Source organism: Scyliorhinus torazame, chromosome 15 (genome assembly GCF_047496885.1).
Source record: "Scyliorhinus torazame isolate Kashiwa2021f chromosome 15, sScyTor2.1, whole genome shotgun sequence".
Lineage (NCBI taxonomy): Eukaryota > Metazoa > Chordata > Chondrichthyes > Carcharhiniformes > Scyliorhinidae > Scyliorhinus > Scyliorhinus torazame.
In genome coordinates this window covers 5,944,891-5,966,136 of record NC_092721.1, presented here as the reverse complement: position 1 = coordinate 5,966,136, position 21,246 = coordinate 5,944,891, and the positions used below count along the sequence as shown (strand labels likewise).

Genomic DNA, 21,246 nt, shown 5'->3' with positions numbered 1-21,246 from the left:
GCACCGAGTGCAAAAAACAAACACACCCTCCAGCAAGGCCCAAACCCAACGGCCCACCCCTCCCCCTTTACAGCATCTTATCAATCCCATCACCTTCAAACAGAGCCCAAGACAATAGAAGTGTAAACAAACAGGGTAAATGGAGAGACAGAAACAATTATATATGTAAAAACTCAAACAGACGTCTTTCCCTCCGACACCGTCTTAATTTGAAAACTCTTCTCCCCCCATCATTTTTTTTCCCTTTATTATTATTTTCCCTTTTTTCCCTTTTTTTTTTACAAACACAAACAAAAAGGAAGAAACTGTACCTTAGTACATACACCCCCTTCTCTTCCCGGTCATCGCAACTCCAGTTACAGTGCACCACAGAACTTATTGATGTAAATCGCTACCGACCAGTTTTCTATTTTTATTAAGTCCTTATGGGTCCCCCAGTTTGTTGTCTTTCATGAAGCCCGCCATTTCTTCCGGCGAGCCAAAATACAGTTCCCGTTCTTCGTAGGTTACCCAAAGACGGGCCGGGTAGAGCAGTCCAAATTTTATTCCCTTCGCATACAGGCCCGCTTTAACTTTATTAAAACCCGCCCTCCTCTCAGCAAGTTCTGCTCCCAAGTCTTGGTAAACCCAGATCTCGGCTTCTTCCCATACGAACCGTTGCGTCTCCCTTGCCCATCTCATGATGTGTTCCCTGTCCAGGAATCGATGCAGCCACACCACCATCACCCTCGGGGGCTCACGACCCTGGGGTTTGCGCATAACTGCCCTGTGAGCCCGGTCCACCTCCAACGGCCTGTCGAGCGCCGCTGCCCCATCATTCTCTCGAACATCTTCACAACATTCGCACCGGCATCCGATCCTTCCTTTCCCCCTGGCAGATCGACGATCCGAATGTTCTGCCTGCGGGAACGATTCTCCAGGCCTTCCACCTTTTCCAGCAGCCGCTTTTGCCGATCCTGCAAAATGCCAATTTGCAGTGCCATCCCCGTGGACTGCTCCTCTTGCTCCGTCGCCTGCTCCTGTAGCTTTTGGATGGACTGTCCCTGGGTGTTGACTGTCGCCTCCACCCGGTCGACAGCCTCCTTAATCGAGGCTACCACCTTGGTCAGGTCCTCGCACACTCCTTACGGTGCCGGGCGAACTGCTCATCCAGGTATGTAACCAACTGGTCCATGGCCATTGGGCCGGCGGGGTCGGACCTCACGTCTCTGTCATTGCAGCCACCAAGCTCAGATCCTCACCTCCAACCAGCTATTCATTCCTTCTTTTGCGATTATTTCTCGAGCGTAATTCCACAGGATAGGGGTCGCCTTTTCCTCCTCTCACTTTTATCCACTTATGTTAGAAAACATTTCCACGAAAATCCAGCTTAAAAGCCGTCAAAAAACCACCAAGAGCGGCAGCAGCTGCTGAATGTGCGACTGTTCACAACATAGTTGCCACCGGAAGTGCCATAATTTAAATGTTTGACCGAGAACAGATGGCCCCCTCCCTCCCCGCCAGATTGGAAAACTTTCCACCCAGTCCAATCCCGCAAAATAGTCACAACACAAACTGCTGCCCCCAATGCCAATCCCCTTGTCTCACGTTCATATCCCACAATTCTCTCTGAGCGGCGAGAATCGGAAAGAGCAACATCGACCCGCAGAGACTGAGCTGGTTAATGATTTGTGATTATTACGAATCCCGGACTGGCTCTCGTTTTCCTTTTTAAATGTTATTTTACTTTAACAGAAGCGGCTGCAAAGCGCATCCCGTCAACATTTCACCCTTTGTAAACTCCATCTGAAATTAGCACCAATTAAACTCTGCCCTTGGTTATTTGTTCCACTTAATCCCTGATTGATCAGAATTTTATATTTTCATTTCAAAGAACAAAGAACAAAGAAACGTACAGCACAGGGACAGGCCCTTCGGCCCTCCCAGCCTGCGCCGATCCTGCGTTTCTTTATTGCCTGAACTTTTGAGAATCGCGATTGTCACACAGGCAGCTTGACCGTCCCAGGTTCGACCTGGTCCCCCCATTTCCTGCCTTCGGTTCCAGTCCTTATCCTATATTTTCGTGTGGCGGTGGGCTGGGATTTAACTCTCTCTCCTTCACCTGCCAGTGCCGACTAACGGAATCCGACATTTCTCATTCCACTGGTTCCAACAGAACGAAGGCAGTTTGTGTTTTACAACGAGAGCACGATCCACTCTGACACTGCCCAGCCACCTGAGAGTGCAGAGAATGATTCGCTCCACATGGCCAGTCCTGGTATGGTGTCAGTGCTCAGAAAGGCGGAGTGAAATGTGAAAGTCTAACAATCTCCCTCCATCCACAGGGTGACCGTGGTGACCAGGGCTCCTCCGGCCAGTCCATCACTTTCACTGGCTTAATCCCCAAAGGTAAGATCACTTTCTCAGGTAAAGAAAGGAGCTAAAAAATATATCGGGGTTGGTGAGGGGGGGGTGAAATCAGTTTTGTTGGGCGGGGGGGGAGGGGGGGTGAAATCAGTTTTGTTGGGCAGGGGGGGGGTGGAAATCAGTTTTGTTGGGCGGGGGGGAGGGGGGGGTGAAATCAGTTTTGTTGGGCGGGGGGAGAGGGGGGGTGAAATCAGTTTTGTTGGGTGGGGGGGGGAATCAGTTTTGTTGGCCGGGGGGGAGGGGGGGGGAATCAGTTTTGTTGGGTGGGGGGGGGGGAGGGGGGGGTGAAATCAGTTTTGTTGGGTGGGGGGGGGGGGATCAGTTTTGTTGGGCGGGGGGGGGAATCAGTTTTGTTGGGCGGGGGGGGGGAGGGGGGGTGAAATCAGTTTTGTTGGGCGGGGGGGAGAATCAGTTTTGTTGGGCAGGGGGGGAGGGGGGGATGAAATCAGTTTTGTTGGGCAGGGGGGGAGGGGGGGGTGAAATCAGTTTTGTCGGGCGGGGGGTAATCAGTTTTGTTGGGCAGGGGGGGGGGGTGAAATCAGTTTTGTTGGGCGGGGGGGAGGGGGGGTGAAATCAGTTTTGTTGGGGGGGGGGTCAGTTTTGTTGGGCATGGGGGGGTGAAATCAGTTTTGTTGGGGGGGGGAATCAGTTTTGTTGGGCGGGGGGGAGGGGGGGGTGAAATCAGTTTTGTTGGGCGGGGGGGATCAGTTTTGTTGGGCGGGGGGGGAGGGGGGGTGAAATCAGTTTTGTTGGGCGGGGGGGGAGGGGGGGGGAATCAGTTTTGTTGGGCGGGGGGGAGGGGGGGTTAAATCAGTTTTGTTGGGCGGGGGGGAATCAGTTTTGTTGGGCAGGGGGGGAGTGAAATCAGTTTTGTTGGGTGGGGGGGAGGGGGGGTGAAATCAGTTTTGTTGGGCGGGGGGGGGAATCAGTTTTGTTGGCCGGGGGGGATCAGTTTTGTTGGGCAGGGGGGGAGGGGGGGTGAAATCAGTTTTGTTGGGTGGGCGCGGAGGGGGGGTGAAATCAGTTTTGTTGGGCGGGGGGGGGGGGAATCAGTTTTGTTGGGCCGGGGGGGGGGGGATCAGTTTTGTTGGGCGGGGGGGGAGGGGGGTGAAATCAGTTTTGTTGGGCGGGGGGGGGGGAATCAGTTTTGTTGGGCGGGGGGGGGTAATCAGTTTTGTTGGGCAGGGGGGGAGGGGGGGGTGAAATCAGTTTTGTTGGGCGGGGGGGAGGGGGGGGGTGAAATCAGTTTTGTTGGGGGGGGGAATCAGTTTTGTTGGGCGTGGGGGGGTGAAATCAGTTTTGTTGGGGGGGGGAATCAGTTTTGTTGGGCGGGGGGGAGGGGGGGGTGAAATCAGTTTTGTTGGGCGGGGGGGATCAGTTTTGTTGGGCGGGGGGAGGGGGGGTGAAATCAGTTTTGTTGGGCGGGGGGGAGGGGGGGGAATCAGTTTTGTTGGGCGGGGGGAGGGGGGGGTAAATCAGTTTTGTTGGGCGGGGGGGGGAATCAGTTTTGTTGGGCAGGGGGGGAGTGAAATCAGTTTTGTTGGGTGGGGGGGAGGGGGGGTGAAATCAGTTTTGTTGGGCGGGGGGGGAATCAGTTTTGTTGGCCGGGGGGGGGATCAGTTTTGTTGGGCGGGGGGGGGAATCAGTTTTGTTGGGCAGGGGGGGAGTGAAATCAGTTTTGTTGGGTGGGGGGGAGGGGGGGTGAAATCAGTTTTGTTGGGCGGGGGGGGGAATCAGTTTTGTTGGCCGGGGGGGGGGGATCAGTTTTGTTGGGCAGGGGGGGAGGGGGGGTGAAATCAGTTTTGTTGGGTGGGCGCGGAGGGGGGGTGAAATCAGTTTTGTTGGGCGGGGGGGGGGAATCAGTTTTGTTGGGCCGGGGGGGGGGGATCAGTTTTGTTGGGCGGGGGGGGAGGGGGGGTGAAATCAGTTTTGTTGGGCGGGGGGGGGGAATCAGTTTTGTTGGGCGGGGGGGGGGGGGAATCAGTTTTGTTGGGCGGGGGGGAGGGGGGGTGAAATCAGTTTTGTTGGGTGGGGGGGAGGGGGGGTGAAATCAGTTTTGTTGGGCGGGGGGAGGGAGGGGGGGTGAAATCAGTTTTGTTGGGTGGGGGAGGGGGGGTGAAATCAGTTTTGTTGGGCGGGGGGAGGGAGGGGGGGTGAAATCCGTTTTGTTGGGTGGGGGGGAATCAGTTTTGTTGGGCAGGGGGGGGGAATCAGTTTTGTTGGGCGGGGGGGGGAGGGGGGGTGAAATCAGTTTTGTTGGGCGGGGGGGGGGAATCAGTTTTGTTGGGCGGGGGGGGTGAAATCAGTTTTGTTGGGCGGGGGGGGGAATCAGTTTTGTTGGGCGGGGGGGGGGTGAAATCAGTTTTGTTGGGCGGTGGGGGGTGAAATCAGTTTTGTTGGGCGGGGGGGAATCAGTTTTGTTGGGCGGGGGGGAGGGGGGGTGAAATCAGTTTTGTTGGGCGGGGGGGGAATCAGTTTTGTTGGCCGGGGGGGATCAGTTTTGTTGGGCAGGGGGGGAGGGGGGGTGAAATCAGTTTTGTTGGGTGGGGGGGAGGGGGGTGAAATCAGTTTTGTTGGGTGGGGGGGGAGGGGGGGTGAAATCAGTTTTGTTGGGCGGGGGGGAGGGGGGGTGAAATCAGTTTTGTTGGGCGGGGGGGGGAATCAGTTTTGCTGGGCGGGGGGAGGGCGGGTGAAATCAGTTTTGTTGGGTGGGGGGGGAGGGGAGGGTGAAATCAGTTTTGTTGGGCGGGGGGGGGGAATCAGTTTTGTTGGGCGGGGGGGAGGGGGGGGTGAAATCAGTTTTGTTGGGCGGGGGGGGTGGGAATCAGTTTTGTTGGGCGGGGTGAGGGGGGCTGAAATCAGTTTTGTTGGGCGGGGGGGAGGGTGGGTGAAATCAGTTTTGTTGGGCGGGGGGGGATCAGTTTTGTTGGGCAGGGGGGAGGGGGGGTGAAATCAGTTTTGTTGGGCGGGGGGGAGGGGGGTGAAATCCGTTTCGTTGGGCGGGGGGGGGACTCAGTTTTGTTGGGCGGGGGGGAGGGGGGCTGAAATCAGTTTTGTTGGGCGGGGGGGAGGGTGGGTGAAATCAGTTTTGTTGGGCGGGGGGGGATCAGTTTTGTTGGGCAGGGGGGGAGGGGGGGTTGAAATCAGTTTTGTTGGGTGGGGGGGAGGGGGGGTGAAATCCGTTTCGTTGGGCGGGGGGGGAGGGGGGTGAAATCAGTTTTGTTGGGCGGGGGGGGGGAATCAGTTTTGTTGGGCAGGGGGGGAGGGGGGGTGAAATCAGTTTTGTTGGGCGGGGGGGAGGGGGGTGAAATCAGTTTTGTTGGGCAGGGGGGGGAGGGGGGGTGAAATCAGTTTCGTTGGGCGGGGGGGGGGGGTGAAATCAGTTTTGTTGGCCGGGGGGGGGATCAGTTTTGTTGGGCGGGGGGGGGATCAGTTTTGTTGGGCGGGGGGGGGATCAGTTTTGTTGGGTGGGGGGGGGGAGGGGGGGGTGAAATCAGTTTTGTTGGGCGGGGGGGGGGGAGGGGGGGTGAAATCAGTTTTGTTGGGCGGGGGGAGGGGGGGGAATCAGTTTTGTTGGGCGTGGGGGGGTGAAATCAGTTTTGTTGGGGGGGGTGAAATCAGTTTTGTTGGGCGGGGGGGGGGAATCTGTTTTGTTGGGGGGGGGGGTGAAATCAGTTTTGTTGGGCGGGGGGGGGAATCAGTTTTGTTGGGCGGGGGGAGGGTGAAATCAGTTTTGTTGGCGGGGGGAATCAGTTTTGTTGGGCGGGGGGGGGTGAAATCAGTTTTGTTGGGGGGGGGGGGGGAAATCAGTTTTGTTGGGCAGCAAAAACTGAGCAAATCAATCACTTGACTTATACATTGGCCAAGACCTTCGACATTGTTCTATCATTCACAGAATAATAATACGGAATTCCAAATTGTTGGCATAGATGTTCAAAGATGATTCAAAGAATTGGGCAGCACGGTAGCACAGTGGTTAGCACTGTTGCTTCACAGCGTCAGGGTCCCAGGTTCGATTCCCGGCTTGGGTCACTGTCTGTGCGGAGTCTGCACGTACTCCCCGTGTCTGCGTGGGTTTCCTCCGGGTGCTCCGGTTTCCTCCCACAGTCCAAAGATGTGCAGTTTAGGTGGATTGGCCATGATGAATTGCCCTTAGTGTCCAAAATGGTGAGGAGGGGTTATTGGTGATGGGGATAGGGTGGAAGTGAGGGCTTAAGTGGGTCGGTGCAGACCCGATGGGCCGAATGAAACACTGTTGAACATGTCCACCCGCCTACAAATATCTCTGTCTCTCCAGATATTGAATCCATGGTCAATAAGGCCTGGTGGGAAATCTGAGTTTCCCTGAATGGGCGAGAGAGCGGAAGTTCATTTTGGTCTACCCTTCAGCTGATGGACTATCCTCCAAGCTTAAGAGTGTTGATAATTATAGGATTCTCATACTGAACAGATCCAGCCTTGCAATCCCTGTAAAACCACAGGGCCTGTGAGGAGAATACAGACTGGCCTGATTCAATGTTGAGCTAATTAAAGGAGGGGCCCTCTCTGACCCAATCTCTTATAAACCTAACCCACTTGGAGCCCGGGAGTTACAGTTCAGCCAATTTCAAGGAAAGCTTCTTTTTCTTCCATATAAATGATCTGAGCATCCCATTGATTTCCTTTATGACCCTGGAAGACAACAAGACAGTGTGGGGACAGTGCGGGGACAGTGCGGGGGCAGTGCGGGGACAGTGCGGGGGCAGTGTGGGGACAGTGTGGGGACAGTGTGGGGACAGTGCGGGGGCAGTGTGGGGACAGTGTGGCGACAGTGCGAGGGCAGTGCGGGGGCAGTGTGGGGACAGTGTGGGGGCAGTGCGGGGGCAGTGTGGGGACAGTGTGGGGACAGTGTGGGGACAGTGTGGGGACAGTGCGGGGGCAGTGCGGGGGCAGTGTGGGGACAGTGTGGGGACAGTGTGGGGACAGTGCGGGGGCAGTGTGGGGACAGTGTGGCGACAGTGCGAGGGCAGTGCGGGGGCAGTGTGGGGACAGTGTGGGGACAGTGTGGGGACAGTACGGGGACAGTGCGGGGGCAGTGCGGGGGCAGTGTGGGGACAGTGTGGGGACAGTGTGGGGACAGTGCGGGGACAGTGCGGGGGCAGTGCGGGGGCAGTGTGGGGACAGTGCGGGGACAGTGCGGGGCAGTGCGGGGGCAGTGCGGGGGCAGTGTGGGGACAGTGCGGGGACAGTGCGGGGGCAGTGCGGGGGCAGTGCGGGGACAGTGCGGGGGCAGTGCGGGGGCAGTGTGGGGCAGTGTGGGGACAGTGCGGGGGCAGTGCGGGGACAGTGCAGGGACAGTGCGGGGACAGTGTGGGGACAGTGCGGGGGCAGTGCGGGGACAGTGCGGGGGCAGTGCGGGGGCAGTGTGGGGCAGTGTGGGGACAGTGCGGGGGCAGTGTGGGGCAGTGTGGGGACAGTGCGGGGGCAGTGCGGGGACATTGCGGGGGCAGTGTGGGGGCAGTGCGGGGACAGTGTGGGGACAGTGCGAGGGCAGTGCGGAGACAGCGTGGGGACAGTGCGGGGGCAGTGCGGAGACTGTGTGGAGACAGCATGAGGACAGCGCGGGGACAGTGCGGGGACAGTGTGGGGACAGTGTGGGGACAGTGCGGGGGCAGTGCGGGGACAGTGCGGGGACAGTGCGGGGACAGTGTGGGGATAGTGTGGGGACAGTGTGGGGGCTGTGTGGGGACAGTGCGGGGGCAGTGCGGGGACAGTGTGGGGACAGTGCGGGGGCAGTGTGGGGCAGTGCAGGGACAGTGTGGGGACAGTGCGGGGACAGTGTGGGGACAGTGCGAGGGCAGTGCGGAGACAGCGTGAGGACAGTGCGGGGACAGTGCGGGGGCAGTGCGGGGACAGTGTGGGGACAGTGCGGGGGCAGTGCGGAGACAGTGTGGGGACAGTGCGGGGACAGTGCGGGGACAGTGCGGGGACAGTGCGGGGACAGTGTGGGGACAGTGCGGGGGCAGTGCGGGGACAGTGCGGGGGCAGTGCGGGGACAGTGCGGGGACAGTGCGGGGACAGTGTGGGGATAGTGCGAGGACAGTGTGGGGACAGTGCGGGGACAGTGCGGGGACAGTGTGGAGAGAGCATGAGGACAGCGCGGGGACAGTGCGGGGGCAGTGTGGGGACAGTGTGGGGACAGTGCGGGGACAGTGTGGGGACAGTGTGGGGACAGTGCGGGGGCAGTGTGGGGACAGTGCGGGGGCAGTGCGGGGACAGTGTGGGGACAGTGTGGGGACAGTGTGGGGACAGTGTGGGGACAGTGCGGGGGCAGTGTGGGGACAGTGCGGGGGCAGTGCGGGGACAGTGCGGGGACAGTGCGGGGGCAGTGCGGGGACAGTGTGGGGACAGTGTGGGGACAGTGTGGGGACAGTGTGGGGACAGTGCGGGGGCAGTGTGGGGACAGTGCGGGGGCAGTGCGGGGACAGTGCGGGGACAGTGCGGGGACAGTGTGGGGACAGTGCGGGGGCAGTGCGGGGACAGTGTGGGGACAGTGTGGGGACAGTGTGGGGACAGTGTGGGGACAGTGCGGGGGCAGTGTGGGGACAGTGCGGGGACAGTGCGAGGACAGTGCGGGGACAATGCAGGGACAGTGCGAGGACAGTGCGGGGACAGTGCGAGGACAGTGCGGGGACAGTGTGGGGACAGTGTGGGGGCTGTGTGGGGACAGTGCGGGGACAGTGCGAGGACAGTGCGGGGACAATGCAGGGACAGTGCGAGGACAGTGCGGGGACAGTGCGAGGACAGTGTGGGGGCTGTGTGGGGACAGTGCGGGGGTAGTGTGGGGACAGTGCGGTGACAGTGTGGGGACAGTGGACAGTGTGGGGACAGTGCGGGGGCTGTGTGGAGACAGTGTGGGGACAGTGTGGGGACAGTGTGGGGATAGTGCGGGGATAGTGTGGGGGCTGTGTGGGGACAGTGCGGGGGCAGTGCGGGGACAGTGTGGGGACAGTGTGGGGGCAGTGCGGGGGCTGTGTGGGGACAGTGCGGGGGCAGTGCAGAGACAGTGTGGGAGCAGTGTGGGGACAGTGTGGGGGCAGTGTGGGGACAGTGCAGGGGCAGTGCAGAGACAGTGCGGGGGCGGTGCGGTGACAGTGCGGGGACAGTGTGGGGACAGTGCGGGGACAGTGTGGGGACAGTGCGGGGGCAGTGCGGGGGCAGTGCGGGGACAGTGCGGGGACAGTGCGGGGACAGTGCGAGGGCAGTGCAGAGACAGTGCGGGGGCAGTGCGGGGACAGTGCGGGGGCTGTGTGGGGACAGTGTGGGGACAGTGTGGGGACAGTGCGGGGGCAGTGTGGGAACAGTGCGGGGACAGTGTGGGGACAGTGCGGGGACAGTGTGTGTCAGTGCGGGGACAGTGCGGGGACAGTGTGGGGACAGTGCGGTGACAGTGTGGGGACAGTGGACAGTGTTGGGACAGTGCGGGGGCTGTGTGGAGACAGTGTGGGGACAGTGTGGAGAGAGCATGAGGACAGCGCGGGGACAGTGCGGGGGCAGTGCGGGGACAGTGCGGGGACAGTGTGGGGATAGTGTGGGGACAGTGTGGGGGCTGTGTGGGGACAGTGCGGGGACAGTGCGAGGACAGTGCGGGGACAATGCAGGGACAGTGCGAGGACAGTGCGGGGACAGTGTGGGGACAGTGCGAGGACAGTGTGGGGACAGTGTGGGGGCTGTGTGGGGACAGTGCGGGGGTAGTGTGGGGACAGTGCGGTGACAGTGTGGGGACAGTGGACAGTGTGGGGACAGTGCGGGGGCTGTGTGGAGACAGTGTGGGGACAGTGTGGGGACAGTGTGGGGATAGTGCGGGGATAGTGTGGGGGCTGTGTGGGGACAGTGCGGGGGCAGTGCGGGGACAGTGTGGGGGCAGTGCGGGGGCTGTGTGGGGACAGTGCGGGGGCAGTGCAGAGACAGTGTGGGGGCAGTGTGGCGACAGTGTGGGGGCAGTGTGGGGACAGTGCAGGGGCAGTGCAGAGACAGTGCGGGGGCGGTGCGGGGACAGTGCGGGGACAGTGTGGGGACAGTGCGGGGACAGTGTGGGGACAGTGCGGGGGCAGTGCGGGGGCAGTGCGGGGACAGTGCGGGGACAGTGCGAGGGCAGTGCAGAGACAGTGCGGGGGCAGTGCGGGGACAGTGCGGGGGCTGTGTGGGGACAGTGTGGGGACAGTGTGGGGACAGTGCGGGGGCAGTGTGGGAACAGTGCGGGGACAGTGTGGGGACAGTGCGGGGACAGTGTGTGTCAGTGCGGGGACAGTGCGGGGACAGTGCGGGGACAGTGTGGGGACAGTGCGGTGACAGTGTGGGGACAGTGGACAGTGTTGGGACAGTGCGGGGGCTGTGTGGAGACAGTGTGGGGACAGTGCGGGGGCAGTGCGGGGACAGTGCGAGGACAGTGCGGGGATAGTGTGGGGGCTGTGTGGGGACAGTGCGGGGGCAGTGCGGGGACAGTGTGGGGACAGTGTGGGGGCAGTGCGGGGGCAGTGTGGGGACAGTGTGGGGACAGTGCGGAGGCAGTGTGGGGGCAGTGTGGGGACAGTGTGGGGACAGTGTGGGGACAGTGCGGGGGCAGTGCGGGGACAGTGCGGGGACAGTGCGGGGACAGTGTGGGGATAGTGTGGGGACAGTGTGGGGGCTGTGTGGGGACAGTGCGGGGGCAGTGCGGGGACAGTGTGGGGACAGTGCGGGGGCAGTGTGGGGCAGTGCAGGGACAGTGTGGGGACAGTGCGGGGACAGTGTGGGGACAGTGCGAGGGCAGTGCGGAGACAGCGTGAGGACAGTGCGGGGACAGTGCGGGGGCAGTGCGGGGACAGTGTGGGGACAGTGCGGGGGCAGTGCGGAGACAGTGTGGGGACAGTGCGGGGACAGTGCGGGGACAGTGTGGGGACAGTGCGGGGACAGTGTGGGGACAGTGCGGGGGCAGTGCGGGGGCAGTGCGGGGACAGTGCGGGGACAGTGCGAGGGCAGTGCAGAGACAGTGCGGGGGCAGTGCGGGGACAGTGCGGGGGCTGTGTGGGGACAGTGTGGGGACAGTGTGGGGACAGTGCGGGGGCAGTGTGGGAACAGTGCGGGGACAGTGTGGGGACAGTGCGGGGACAGTGTGTGTCAGTGCGGGGACAGTGCGGGGACAGTGCGGGGACAGTGTGGGGACAGTGCGGTGACAGTGTGGGGACAGTGGACAGTGTTGGGACAGTGCGGGGGCTGTGTGGAGACAGTGTGGGGACAGTGCGGGGGCAGTGCGGGGACAGTGCGAGGACAGTGCGGGGATAGTGTGGGGGCTGTGTGGGGACAGTGCGGGGGCAGTGCGGGGACAGTGTGGGGACAGTGTGGGGGCAGTGCGGGGGCAGTGTGGGGACAGTGTGGGGACAGTGCGGAGGCAGTGTGGGGGCAGTGTGGGGACAGTGTGGGGACAGTGTGGGGACAGTGCGGGGGCAGTGCGGGGACAGTGCGGGGACAGTGCGGGGACAGTGTGGGGATAGTGTGGGGACAGTGTGGGGGCTGTGTGGGGACAGTGCGGGGGCAGTGCGGGGACAGTGTGGGGACAGTGCGGGGGCAGTGTGGGGCAGTGCAGGGACAGTGTGGGGACAGTGCGGGGACAGTGTGGGGACAGTGCGAGGGCAGTGCGGAGACAGCGTGAGGACAGTGCGGGGACAGTGCGGGGGCAGTGCGGGGACAGTGTGGGGACAGTGCGGGGGCAGTGCGGAGACAGTGTGGGGACAGTGCGGGGACAGTGCGGGGACAGTGCGGGGACAGTGCGGGGACAGTGTGGGGACAGTGCGGGGGCAGTGCGGGGACAGTGCGGGGGCAGTGCGGGGACAGTGCGGGGACAGTGCGGGGACAGTGTGGGGATAGTGCGAGGACAGTGTGGGGACAGTGCGGGGACAGTGCGGGGACAGTGTGGAGAGAGCATGAGGACAGCGCGGGGACAGTGCGGGGGCAGTGTGGGGACAGTGTGGGGACAGTGCGGGGACAGTGTGGGGACAGTGTGGGGACAGTGCGGGGGCAGTGTGGGGACAGTGCGGGGGCAGTGCGGGGACAGTGCGGGGACAGTGTGGGGACAGTGTGGGGACAGTGTGGGGACAGTGCGGGGGCAGTGCGGGGACAGTGCGGGGGCAGTGCGGGGACAGTGCGGGGACAGTGCGGGGGCAGTGCGGGGACAGTGCGGGGACAGTGTGGGGACAGTGTGGGGACAGTGTGGGGACAGTGTGGGGACAGTGCGGGGGCAGTGTGGGGACAGTGCGGGGGCAGTGCGGGGACAGTGCGGGGACAGTGCGGGGACAGTGTGGGGACAGTGCGGGGGCAGTGCGGGGACAGTGTGGGGACAGTGTGGGGACAGTGTGGGGACAGTGTGGGGACAGTGCGGGGGCAGTGTGGGGACAGTGCGGGGACAGTGCGAGGACAGTGCGGGGACAATGCAGGGACAGTGCGAGGACAGTGCGGGGACAGTGCGAGGACAGTGTGGGGACAGTGTGGGGACAGTGTGGGGGCTGTGTGGGGACAGTGCGGGGACAGTGCGAGGACAGTGCGGGGACAATGCAGGGACAGTGCGAGGACAGTGCGGGGACAGTGCGAGGACAGTGTGGGGACAGTGTGGGGGCTGTGTGGGGACAGTGCGGGGGTAGTGTGGGGACAGTGCGGTGACAGTGTGGGGACAGTGGACAGTGTGGGGACAGTGCGGGGGCTGTGTGGAGACAGTGTGGGGACAGTGTGGGGACAGTGTGGGGATAGTGCGGGGATAGTGTGGGGGCTGTGTGGGGACAGTGCGGGGGCAGTGCGGGGACAGTGTGGGGACAGTGTGGGGGCAGTGCGGGGGCTGTGTGGGGACAGTGCGGGGGCAGTGCAGAGACAGTGTGGGGGCAGTGTGGGGACCGTGTGGGGGCAGTGTGGGGACAGTGCAGGGGCAGTGCAGAGACAGTGCGGGGGCGGTGCGGGGACAGTGCGGGGACAGTGTGGGGACAGTGCGGGGACAGTGTGGGGACAGTGCGGGGGCAGTGCGGGGGCAGTGCGGGGACAGTGCGGGGACAGTGCGAGGGCAGTGCAGAGACAGTGCGGGGGCAGTGCGGGGACAGTGCGGGGGCTGTGTGGGGACAGTGTGGGGACAGTGCGGGGGCAGTGTGGGAACAGTGCGGGGACAGTGTGGGGACAGTGCGGGGACAGTGTGTGTCAGTGCGGGGACAGTGCGGGGACAGTGTGGGGACAGTGCGGTGACAGTGTGGGGACAGTGGACAGTGTTGGGACAGTGCGGGGGCTGTGTGGAGACAGTGTGGGGACAGTGTGGAGAGAGCATGAGGACAGCGCGGGGACAGTGCGGGGGCAGTGCGGGGACAGTGCGGGGACAGTGCGGGGACAGTGTGGGGATAGTGTGGGGACAGTGTGGGGGCTGTGTGGGGACAGTGCGGGGACAGTGCGAGGACAGTGCGGGGACAATGCAGGGACAGTGCGAGGACAGTGCGGGGACAGTGTGGGGACAGTGCGAGGACAGTGTGGGGACAGTGTGGGGGCTGTGTGGGGACAGTGCGGGGGTAGTGTGGGGACAGTGCGGTGACAGTGTGGGGACAGTGGACAGTGTGGGGACAGTGCGGGGGCTGTGTGGAGACAGTGTGGGGACAGTGTGGGGACAGTGTGGGGATAGTGCGGGGATAGTGTGGGGGCTGTGTGGGGACAGTGCGGGGGCAGTGCGGGGACAGTGTGGGGACAGTGTGGGGGCAGTGCGGGGGCTGTGTGGGGACAGTGCGGGGGCAGTGCAGAGACAGTGTGGGGGCAGTGTGGCGACAGTGTGGGGGCAGTGTGGGGACAGTGCAGGGGCAGTGCAGAGACAGTGCGGGGGCGGTGCGGGGACAGTGCGGGGACAGTGTGGGGACAGTGCGGGGACAGTGTGGGGACAGTGCGGGGGCAGTGCGGGGGCAGTGCGGGGACAGTGCGGGGACAGTGCGGGGACAGTGCGAGGGCAGTGCAGAGACAGTGCGGGGGCAGTGCGGGGACAGTGCGGGGGCTGTGTGGGGACAGTGTGGGGACAGTGTGGGGACAGTGCGGGGGCAGTGTGGGAACAGTGCGGGGACAGTGTGGGGACAGTGCGGGGACAGTGTGTGTCAGTGCGGGGACAGTGCGGGGACAGTGCGGGGACAGTGTGGGGACAGTGCGGTGACAGTGTGGGGACAGTGGACAGTGTTGGGACAGTGCGGGGGCTGTGTGGAGACAGTGTGGGGACAGTGCGGGGGCAGTGCGGGGACAGTGCGAGGACAGTGCGGGGATAGTGTGAGGGCTGTGTGGGGACAGTGCGGGGGCAGTGCGGGGACAGTGTGGGGACAGTGTGGGGGCAGTGCGGGGGCAGTGTGGGGACAGTGTGGGGACAGTGCGGAGGCAGTGTGGGGGCAGTGTGGGGGCAGTGTGGGGACAGTGGGGGGGCAGTGCAGAGACAGTGCGGGGGCAGTGCGGGGACAGTGCGGGGACAGTGCGGGGGCAGTGCGAGGGCAGTGCAGAGACAGTGCGGGGGCAGTGCGGGGGCTGTGTGGGGACAGTGTGGGGACAGTGCGGGGGCAGTGTGGGAACAGTGCGGGGACAGTGTGGGGACAGTGCAGGGACAGTGCGGGGACAGTGTGGGGACAGTGCGGGGACAGTGCAGGGACAGTGCGGGGGCAGTGCGGGGGCAGTGTGGGGGCAGTGTGGGGACAGTGCGGGAGCAGTGTGGGGACAGTGTGGGGACAGTCCGTGGACAGTGTGGGGATCGTGCGGGGGCAGTGTGGGGACAGTGTGGGGACAGTGCGGGGACAGTGCGGGGACAGTGCGGGGACAGTGTGGGGACAGTGCGGGGGCAGTGCGAGGACAGTGTGGGGACAGTGCGGGGACAGTGCGGGGACAGTGCGGGGACAGTGTGGGGGCAGTGCGGGGGCAGTGCAAGGACAGTGTGGGGACAGTGCGGGGGCACTGCAGAGACAGTGCGGGGACAGTGCGGGACAGTGCGGGGACAGTGCGGGGGCAGTGAGGGGACAGTGCGGGGGCAGTGTGGGGGCAGTGTGGGGACAGTGTGGGGACAGTGCGGGGACAGTGCGGGGGCAGTGTGTGTCAGTGCGGGCACAGTGCGGGGACAGTGCGGGGGCAGTGAGGGGACAGTGTGGGGGCAGTGCGGGGGCAGTGAGGGGACAGTGTGGGGGCAGTGTGGGGGCAGTGTGGGGGCAGTGTGGGGAAGTGTGGGGACAGTGTGGGGACAGTGCGGGGGCAGTGCGGGGAGAGTGCGGGGACAGTGCCGGGGCAGTGCGGGGACAGTGCTGGGGCAGTGCCGGGACAGTGCGGGGGCAATGCGGAGGAACAAAGAACAAACAAAGAACAAAGAAATGTACAGCACAGGAACAGGCCCTTCGGCCCTCCAAGCCCGTGCCGACCATACTGCCCGACTAAACTACAATCTTCTACACTTCCTGGGTCCGTATCCTTCTATTCCCATCCTATTCATATATTTGTCAAGATGCCCCTTAAATGTCCCTATCGTCCCTGCCTCCACTACCTCCTCCGGTAGTGAGTTCCAGGCACCCACTACCCTCTGCGTAAAAAACTTGCCTCGTACATCTACTCTAATCTTTGCCCCTCTCACCTTAAACCTATGCCCCCTAGTAATTGACCCCTCTACCCTGGGGAAAAGCCTCTGACTATCCACTCTGTCTATGCCCCTCATAATTTTGTATACCTCTATCAGGTCGCCCCTCAACCTCCTTCGTTCCAGTGAGAACAAACCGAGTTTATTCAATCGCTCCTCATAGCTTATGCCCTCCATACCAGGCAACATTCTGGTAAATCTCTTCTGCACCCTCTCTAAAGCCTCCACATCCTTCTGGTAGTGTGGCGACCAGAATTGAACACTATACTCCAAGTGTGGCCTAACTAAGGTTCTATACAGCTGCAACATGACTTGCCAATTCTTATACTCAATGCCCCGGCCAATGAAGGCAAGCATGCCGTATGCCTTCTTGACTACCTTCTCCACCTGTGTAGCCCCTTTCAGTGATCTGTGGACCTGTACTCCTAGATCTCTTTGACTTTCAATACTCTTGAGGGTTCTACCATTCACTGTATATTCCCTACCTGCATTAGCCCTTCCAAAATGCATTACCTCACATTTGTCCAGGTTAAACTCCATCTGCCATCTCTCCGCCCAAGTCTCCAGACAATCTAAATCCTGCTGTATCCTCAGACAGTCCTCATCGCTATCCGCAATTCCACCAACCTTTGTGTCGTCTGCAAACTTACTAATCAGACCAGTTACATTTTCCTCCAAATCATTTATATATACTACAAAGAGCAAAGGTCCCAGCACTGATCCCTGTGGAACACCACTGGTCACAGCCCTCCAATTAGAAAAGCATCCCTCCATTGCTACCCTCTGCCTTCTATGGCCTAGCCAGTTCTGTATCCACCTTGCCAGTTCACCCCTGATCCCGTGTGACTTCACCTTTTGTACTAGTCTACCATGAGGGACCTTGTCAAAGGCCTTACTGAAGTCCATATAGACAACATCTACTGCCCTACCTGCATCAATCATCTTAGTGACCTCCTCGAAAAACTCTATTAAGTTAGTGAGACACGACCTCCCCTTCACAAAACCGTGCTGCCTCTCACTAATACGTCCATTTGCTTCCAAATGGGAGTAGATCCTGTCTCGAAGAATTCTCTCCAGTAATTTCCCTACCACTGAAGTAAGGCTCACCGGCCTGTAGTTCCCGGGATTATCCCTGCCACCCTTCTTAAACAGAGTAACAACATTGGCTATTCTCCAGTCCTCCGGGACATCCCCTGAAGACAGCGAGGATCCAAAGATTTCTGTCAAGGCCTCAGCAATTTCCTCTCCAGCCTCCTTCAGTATTCTGGGGTAGATCCCATCCGGCCCTGGGGACTTATCTACCTTAATATTTTTTAAGACACCCAACACCTCGTCTTTTTGGATCACAATGTGACCCAGGCTATCTACACCCCCTTCTCCAGACTCAACATCTACCAATTCCTTCTCTTTGGTGAATACTGATGCAAAGTATTCATTTAGTACCTCGCCCATTTCCTCTGGCTCCACACATAGATTCCCTTGCCTATCCTTCAGTGGGCCAACCCTTTCCCTGGCTACCCTCTTGCTTTTTATGTAAGTGTAAAAAGCCTTGGGATTTTCCTTAACCCTATTTGCCAATGACTTTTCATGACCCCTTCTAGCCCTCCTGACTCCTTGCTTAAGTTCCTTCCTACTTTCCTTATATGCCACACAGGCTTCGTCTGTTCCCAGCCTTTTAGCCCTGACAAATGCCTCCTTTTTCTTTTTGACGAGGCCTACAATATCACTCGTCATCCAAGGTTCCCGAAAATTGCCGTATTTATCTTTCTTCCTCACAGGAACATGCCTGTCCTGTATTCCTTTCAACTGACACTTGAAAGCCTCCCACATGTCAGATGTTGATTTGCCCTCAAACATCCGCCCCCAATCTATGTTCTTCAGTTCCCGCCTAATATTGTTATAATTAGCCTTCCCCCAGTTTAGCACATTCATCCTCGGACCACTCTTATCCTTGTCCACCAGTACTTTAAAACTTACTGAATTGTGGTCACTGTTACCGAAATGCTCCCCTACTGAAACATCTACCACCTGGCCGGGCTCATTCCCCAATACCAGGTCCAGTACCGCCCCTTCCCTAGTTGGACTGTTTACATATTGTTTTAAGAAGCCCTCCTGGATGCTCCTTACAAACTCTGCCCCGTCTAAGCCCCTGGCACTAAGTGAGTCCCAGTCAATATTGGGGAAGTTGAAGTCTCCCATCACCACAACCCTGTTGTTTTTACTCTTTTCCAAAATCTGTCTACCTATCTGCTCCTCTATCTCCCGCTGGCTGTTGGGAGGCCTGTAGTATACCCCCAACATTGTGACTGCACCCTTCTTATTCCTGATCTCTACCCATATAGCCTCACTGCCCTCTGAGGTGTCCTCTCGCTGTATAGCTGTGATACTCTCCTGAACAAGTAGCGCAACTCCGCCTCCCCTTTTACATCCCCCTCTATCCCGCCTGAAACATCTAAATCCTGGAACGTTTAGCTGCCAATCCTGCCCTTCCCTCAACCAGGTCTCTGTAATGGCAACAACATCATAGTTCCAAGGAAGTGCGGGGACAGTGCGGGGGCAGTGTGGAGACAGTGCAGGGACAGTGCGGGGACAGTGCGGGGGCAGTGTGGGGACAGTGCATGCGGGGACAGTGTAGGGACAGTGCGGGGACAGTGCGGGGGCAGTGTGGGGGCAGTGTGGGGACAGTGCGCGGGCAGTGTGGGGACAGTGCGGGGACAGCGCAGGGACAGTGAGGGGGCAGTGTGGGGGCAGTGTGGTGGCAGTGTCGGGACAGTGTGGGGGCAGTGTGGTGGCAGTGTCGGGACAGTGCACGGCAGTGTGGGGACAGTGCGGGGACAGAGCAGAGACAGTGCGGGGACAGTGTGGGGACAGTGCGGGGACAGTGCGAGGGCAGTGCAGAGACAGTGCGGGGGCAGTGCGGGGGCTGTGTGGGGACAGTGTGGGGACAGTGTGGGGACAGTGTGGGGACAGTGCGGGGGCAGTGTGGGAACAGTGCGGGGACAGTGTTGGGACAGTGCAGGGACAGTGCGGGGGCAGTGTGGGGGCAGTGTGGGGACAGTGCGGGAGCAGTGTGGGGACAGTGTGGGGACAGTCCGTGGACAGTGTGGGGATCGTGCGGGGGCAGTGTGGGGACAGTGCGGGGACAGTGCGGGGACAGTGCGGGGACAGTGTGGGGACAGTGCGGGGGCAGTGCGAGGACAGTGCGGGGACAGTGCGGGGACAGTGCGGGGACAGTGCGGGGACAGTGTGGGGCAGTGCGGGGGCAGTGCAAGGACAGTGTGGGGACAGTGCGGGGGCACTGCAGAGACAGTGCGGGGACAGTGCGGGACAGTGCGGGGACAGTGCGGGGGCAGTGAGGGGACAGTGTGGGGGCAGTGTGGGGGCAGTGTGGGGACAGTGTGGGGACAGTGCGGGGACAGTGCGGGGGCAGTGTGTGTCAGTGCGGGCACAGTGCGGGGACAGTGCGGGGGCAGTGAGGGGACAGTGTGGGGGCAGTGCGGGGGCAGTGAGGGGACAGTGTGGGGGCAGTGTGGGGGCAGTGTGGGGAAGTGTGGGGACAGTGTGGGGACAGTGCGGGGGCAGTGCGGGGAGAGTGCGGGGACAGTGCCGGGGCAGTGCGGGGGCAGTGCGGGGACAGTGCTGGGGCAGTGCCGGGACAGTGCGGGGGCAATACGGAGGAAGTGCGGGGACAGTGCGGGGACAGTGCGGGGGCAGTGTGGAGACAGTGCAGTGCGGGGACAGTGCGGGGACAGTGCGGGGGCAGTGTGGGGACAGTGCATGCGGGGACAGTGTAGGGACAGTGCGGGGACAGTGCGGGGGCAGTGTGGGGGCAGTGTGGGGGCAGTGTGGTGGCAGTGTCGGGACAGTGCAGGGACAGTGCGGGACAGTGTGGGGGCAGTGTGGTGGCAGTGTCGGGACAGTGCACGGCAGTGTGGGGACAGTGCGGGGACAGAGCAGAGACAGTGCGGGGACAGTGTGGGGACAGTGCGGGGACAGTGCGGGGACAGTGTGGGGACAGTGCGGGGACAGTGCGGGCACAGTGTGGGGGCAGTGACAGTGCGGGGACAGTGTGGGGGCAGTGCGGGGGCAGTGCAAGGATAGTGTGGGGGCAGTGCGGGGGCACTGCAGAGACAGTGCGGGGACAGTGCGGGGGCAGTGCGAGGACAGTGTGGTGACAGTGCGGGGACAATGCGGGACAGTGCGGAAACAGTGCGGGGACAGTGCGGGGACAGTGTGGGGACAGTGCGGGGGCAGTGCGAGGACAGTGCGGGGACAGTGCGGGGACAGTGCGGGGACAGTGCGGGGACAGTGTGGGGCAGTGCGGGGGCAGTGCAAGGACAGTGTGGGGACAGTGCGGGGGCACTGCAGAGACAGTGCGGGGACAGTGCGGGACAGTGCGGGGACAGTGCGGGGGCAGTGAGGGGACAGTGTGGGGGCAGTGTGGGGGCAGTGTGGGGACAGTGTGGGGACAGTGCGGGGACAGTGCGGGGGCAGTGTGTGTCAGTGCGGGCACAGTGCGGGGACAGTGCGGGGGCAGTGAGGGGACAGTGTGGGGGCAGTGCGGGGGCAGTGAGGGGACAGTGTGGGGGCAGTGTGGGGGCAGTGTGGGGAAGTGTGGGGACAGTGTGGGGACAGTGCGGGGGCAGTGCGGGGAGAGTGCGGGGACAGTGCCGGGGCAGTGCGGGGGCAGTGCGGGGACAGTGCTGGGGCAGTGCCGGGACAGTGCGGGGGCAATACGGAGGAAGTGCGGGGACAGTGCGGGGACAGTGCGGGGGCAGTGTGGAGACAGTGCAGGGACAGTGCGGGGACAGTGCGGGGGCAGTGTGGGGACAGTGCATGCGGGGACAGTGTAGGGACAGTGCGGGGACAGTGCGGGGGCAGTGTGGGGGCAGTGTGGGGGCAGTGTGGTGGCAGTGTCGGGACAGTGCAGGGACAGTGCGGGACAGTGTGGGGGCAGTGTGGTGGCAGTGTCGGGACAGTGCACGGCAGTGTGGGGACAGTGCGGGGACAGAGCAGAGACAGTGCGGGGACAGTGTGGGGACAGTGCGGGGACAGTGCGGGGACAGTGTGGGGACAGTGCGGGGACAGTGCGGGCACAGTGTGGGGGCAGTGACAGTGCGGGGACAGTGTGGGGGCAGTGCGGGGGCAGTGCAAGGATAGTGTGGGGGCAGTGCGGGGGCACTGCAGAGACAGTGCGGGGACAGTGCGGGGGCAGT

General features: G+C 61.8%; 1 protein-coding gene across 1 annotated transcript in view; it reads left to right on the top strand.

The window, feature by feature from the left end:
* Positions 1-21,246, top strand: part of LOC140391488 (uncharacterized) — a 333,618-nt gene that overhangs the window by 199,862 nt on the left and 112,510 nt on the right. Inside the window, exon 18 of the mRNA XM_072476010.1 lies at positions 2,325-2,388. Within this exon, the coding sequence (XP_072332111.1) occupies positions 2,325-2,388 (64 nt within the window). The remainder of the gene's footprint in view (positions 1-2,324; positions 2,389-21,246) is intronic.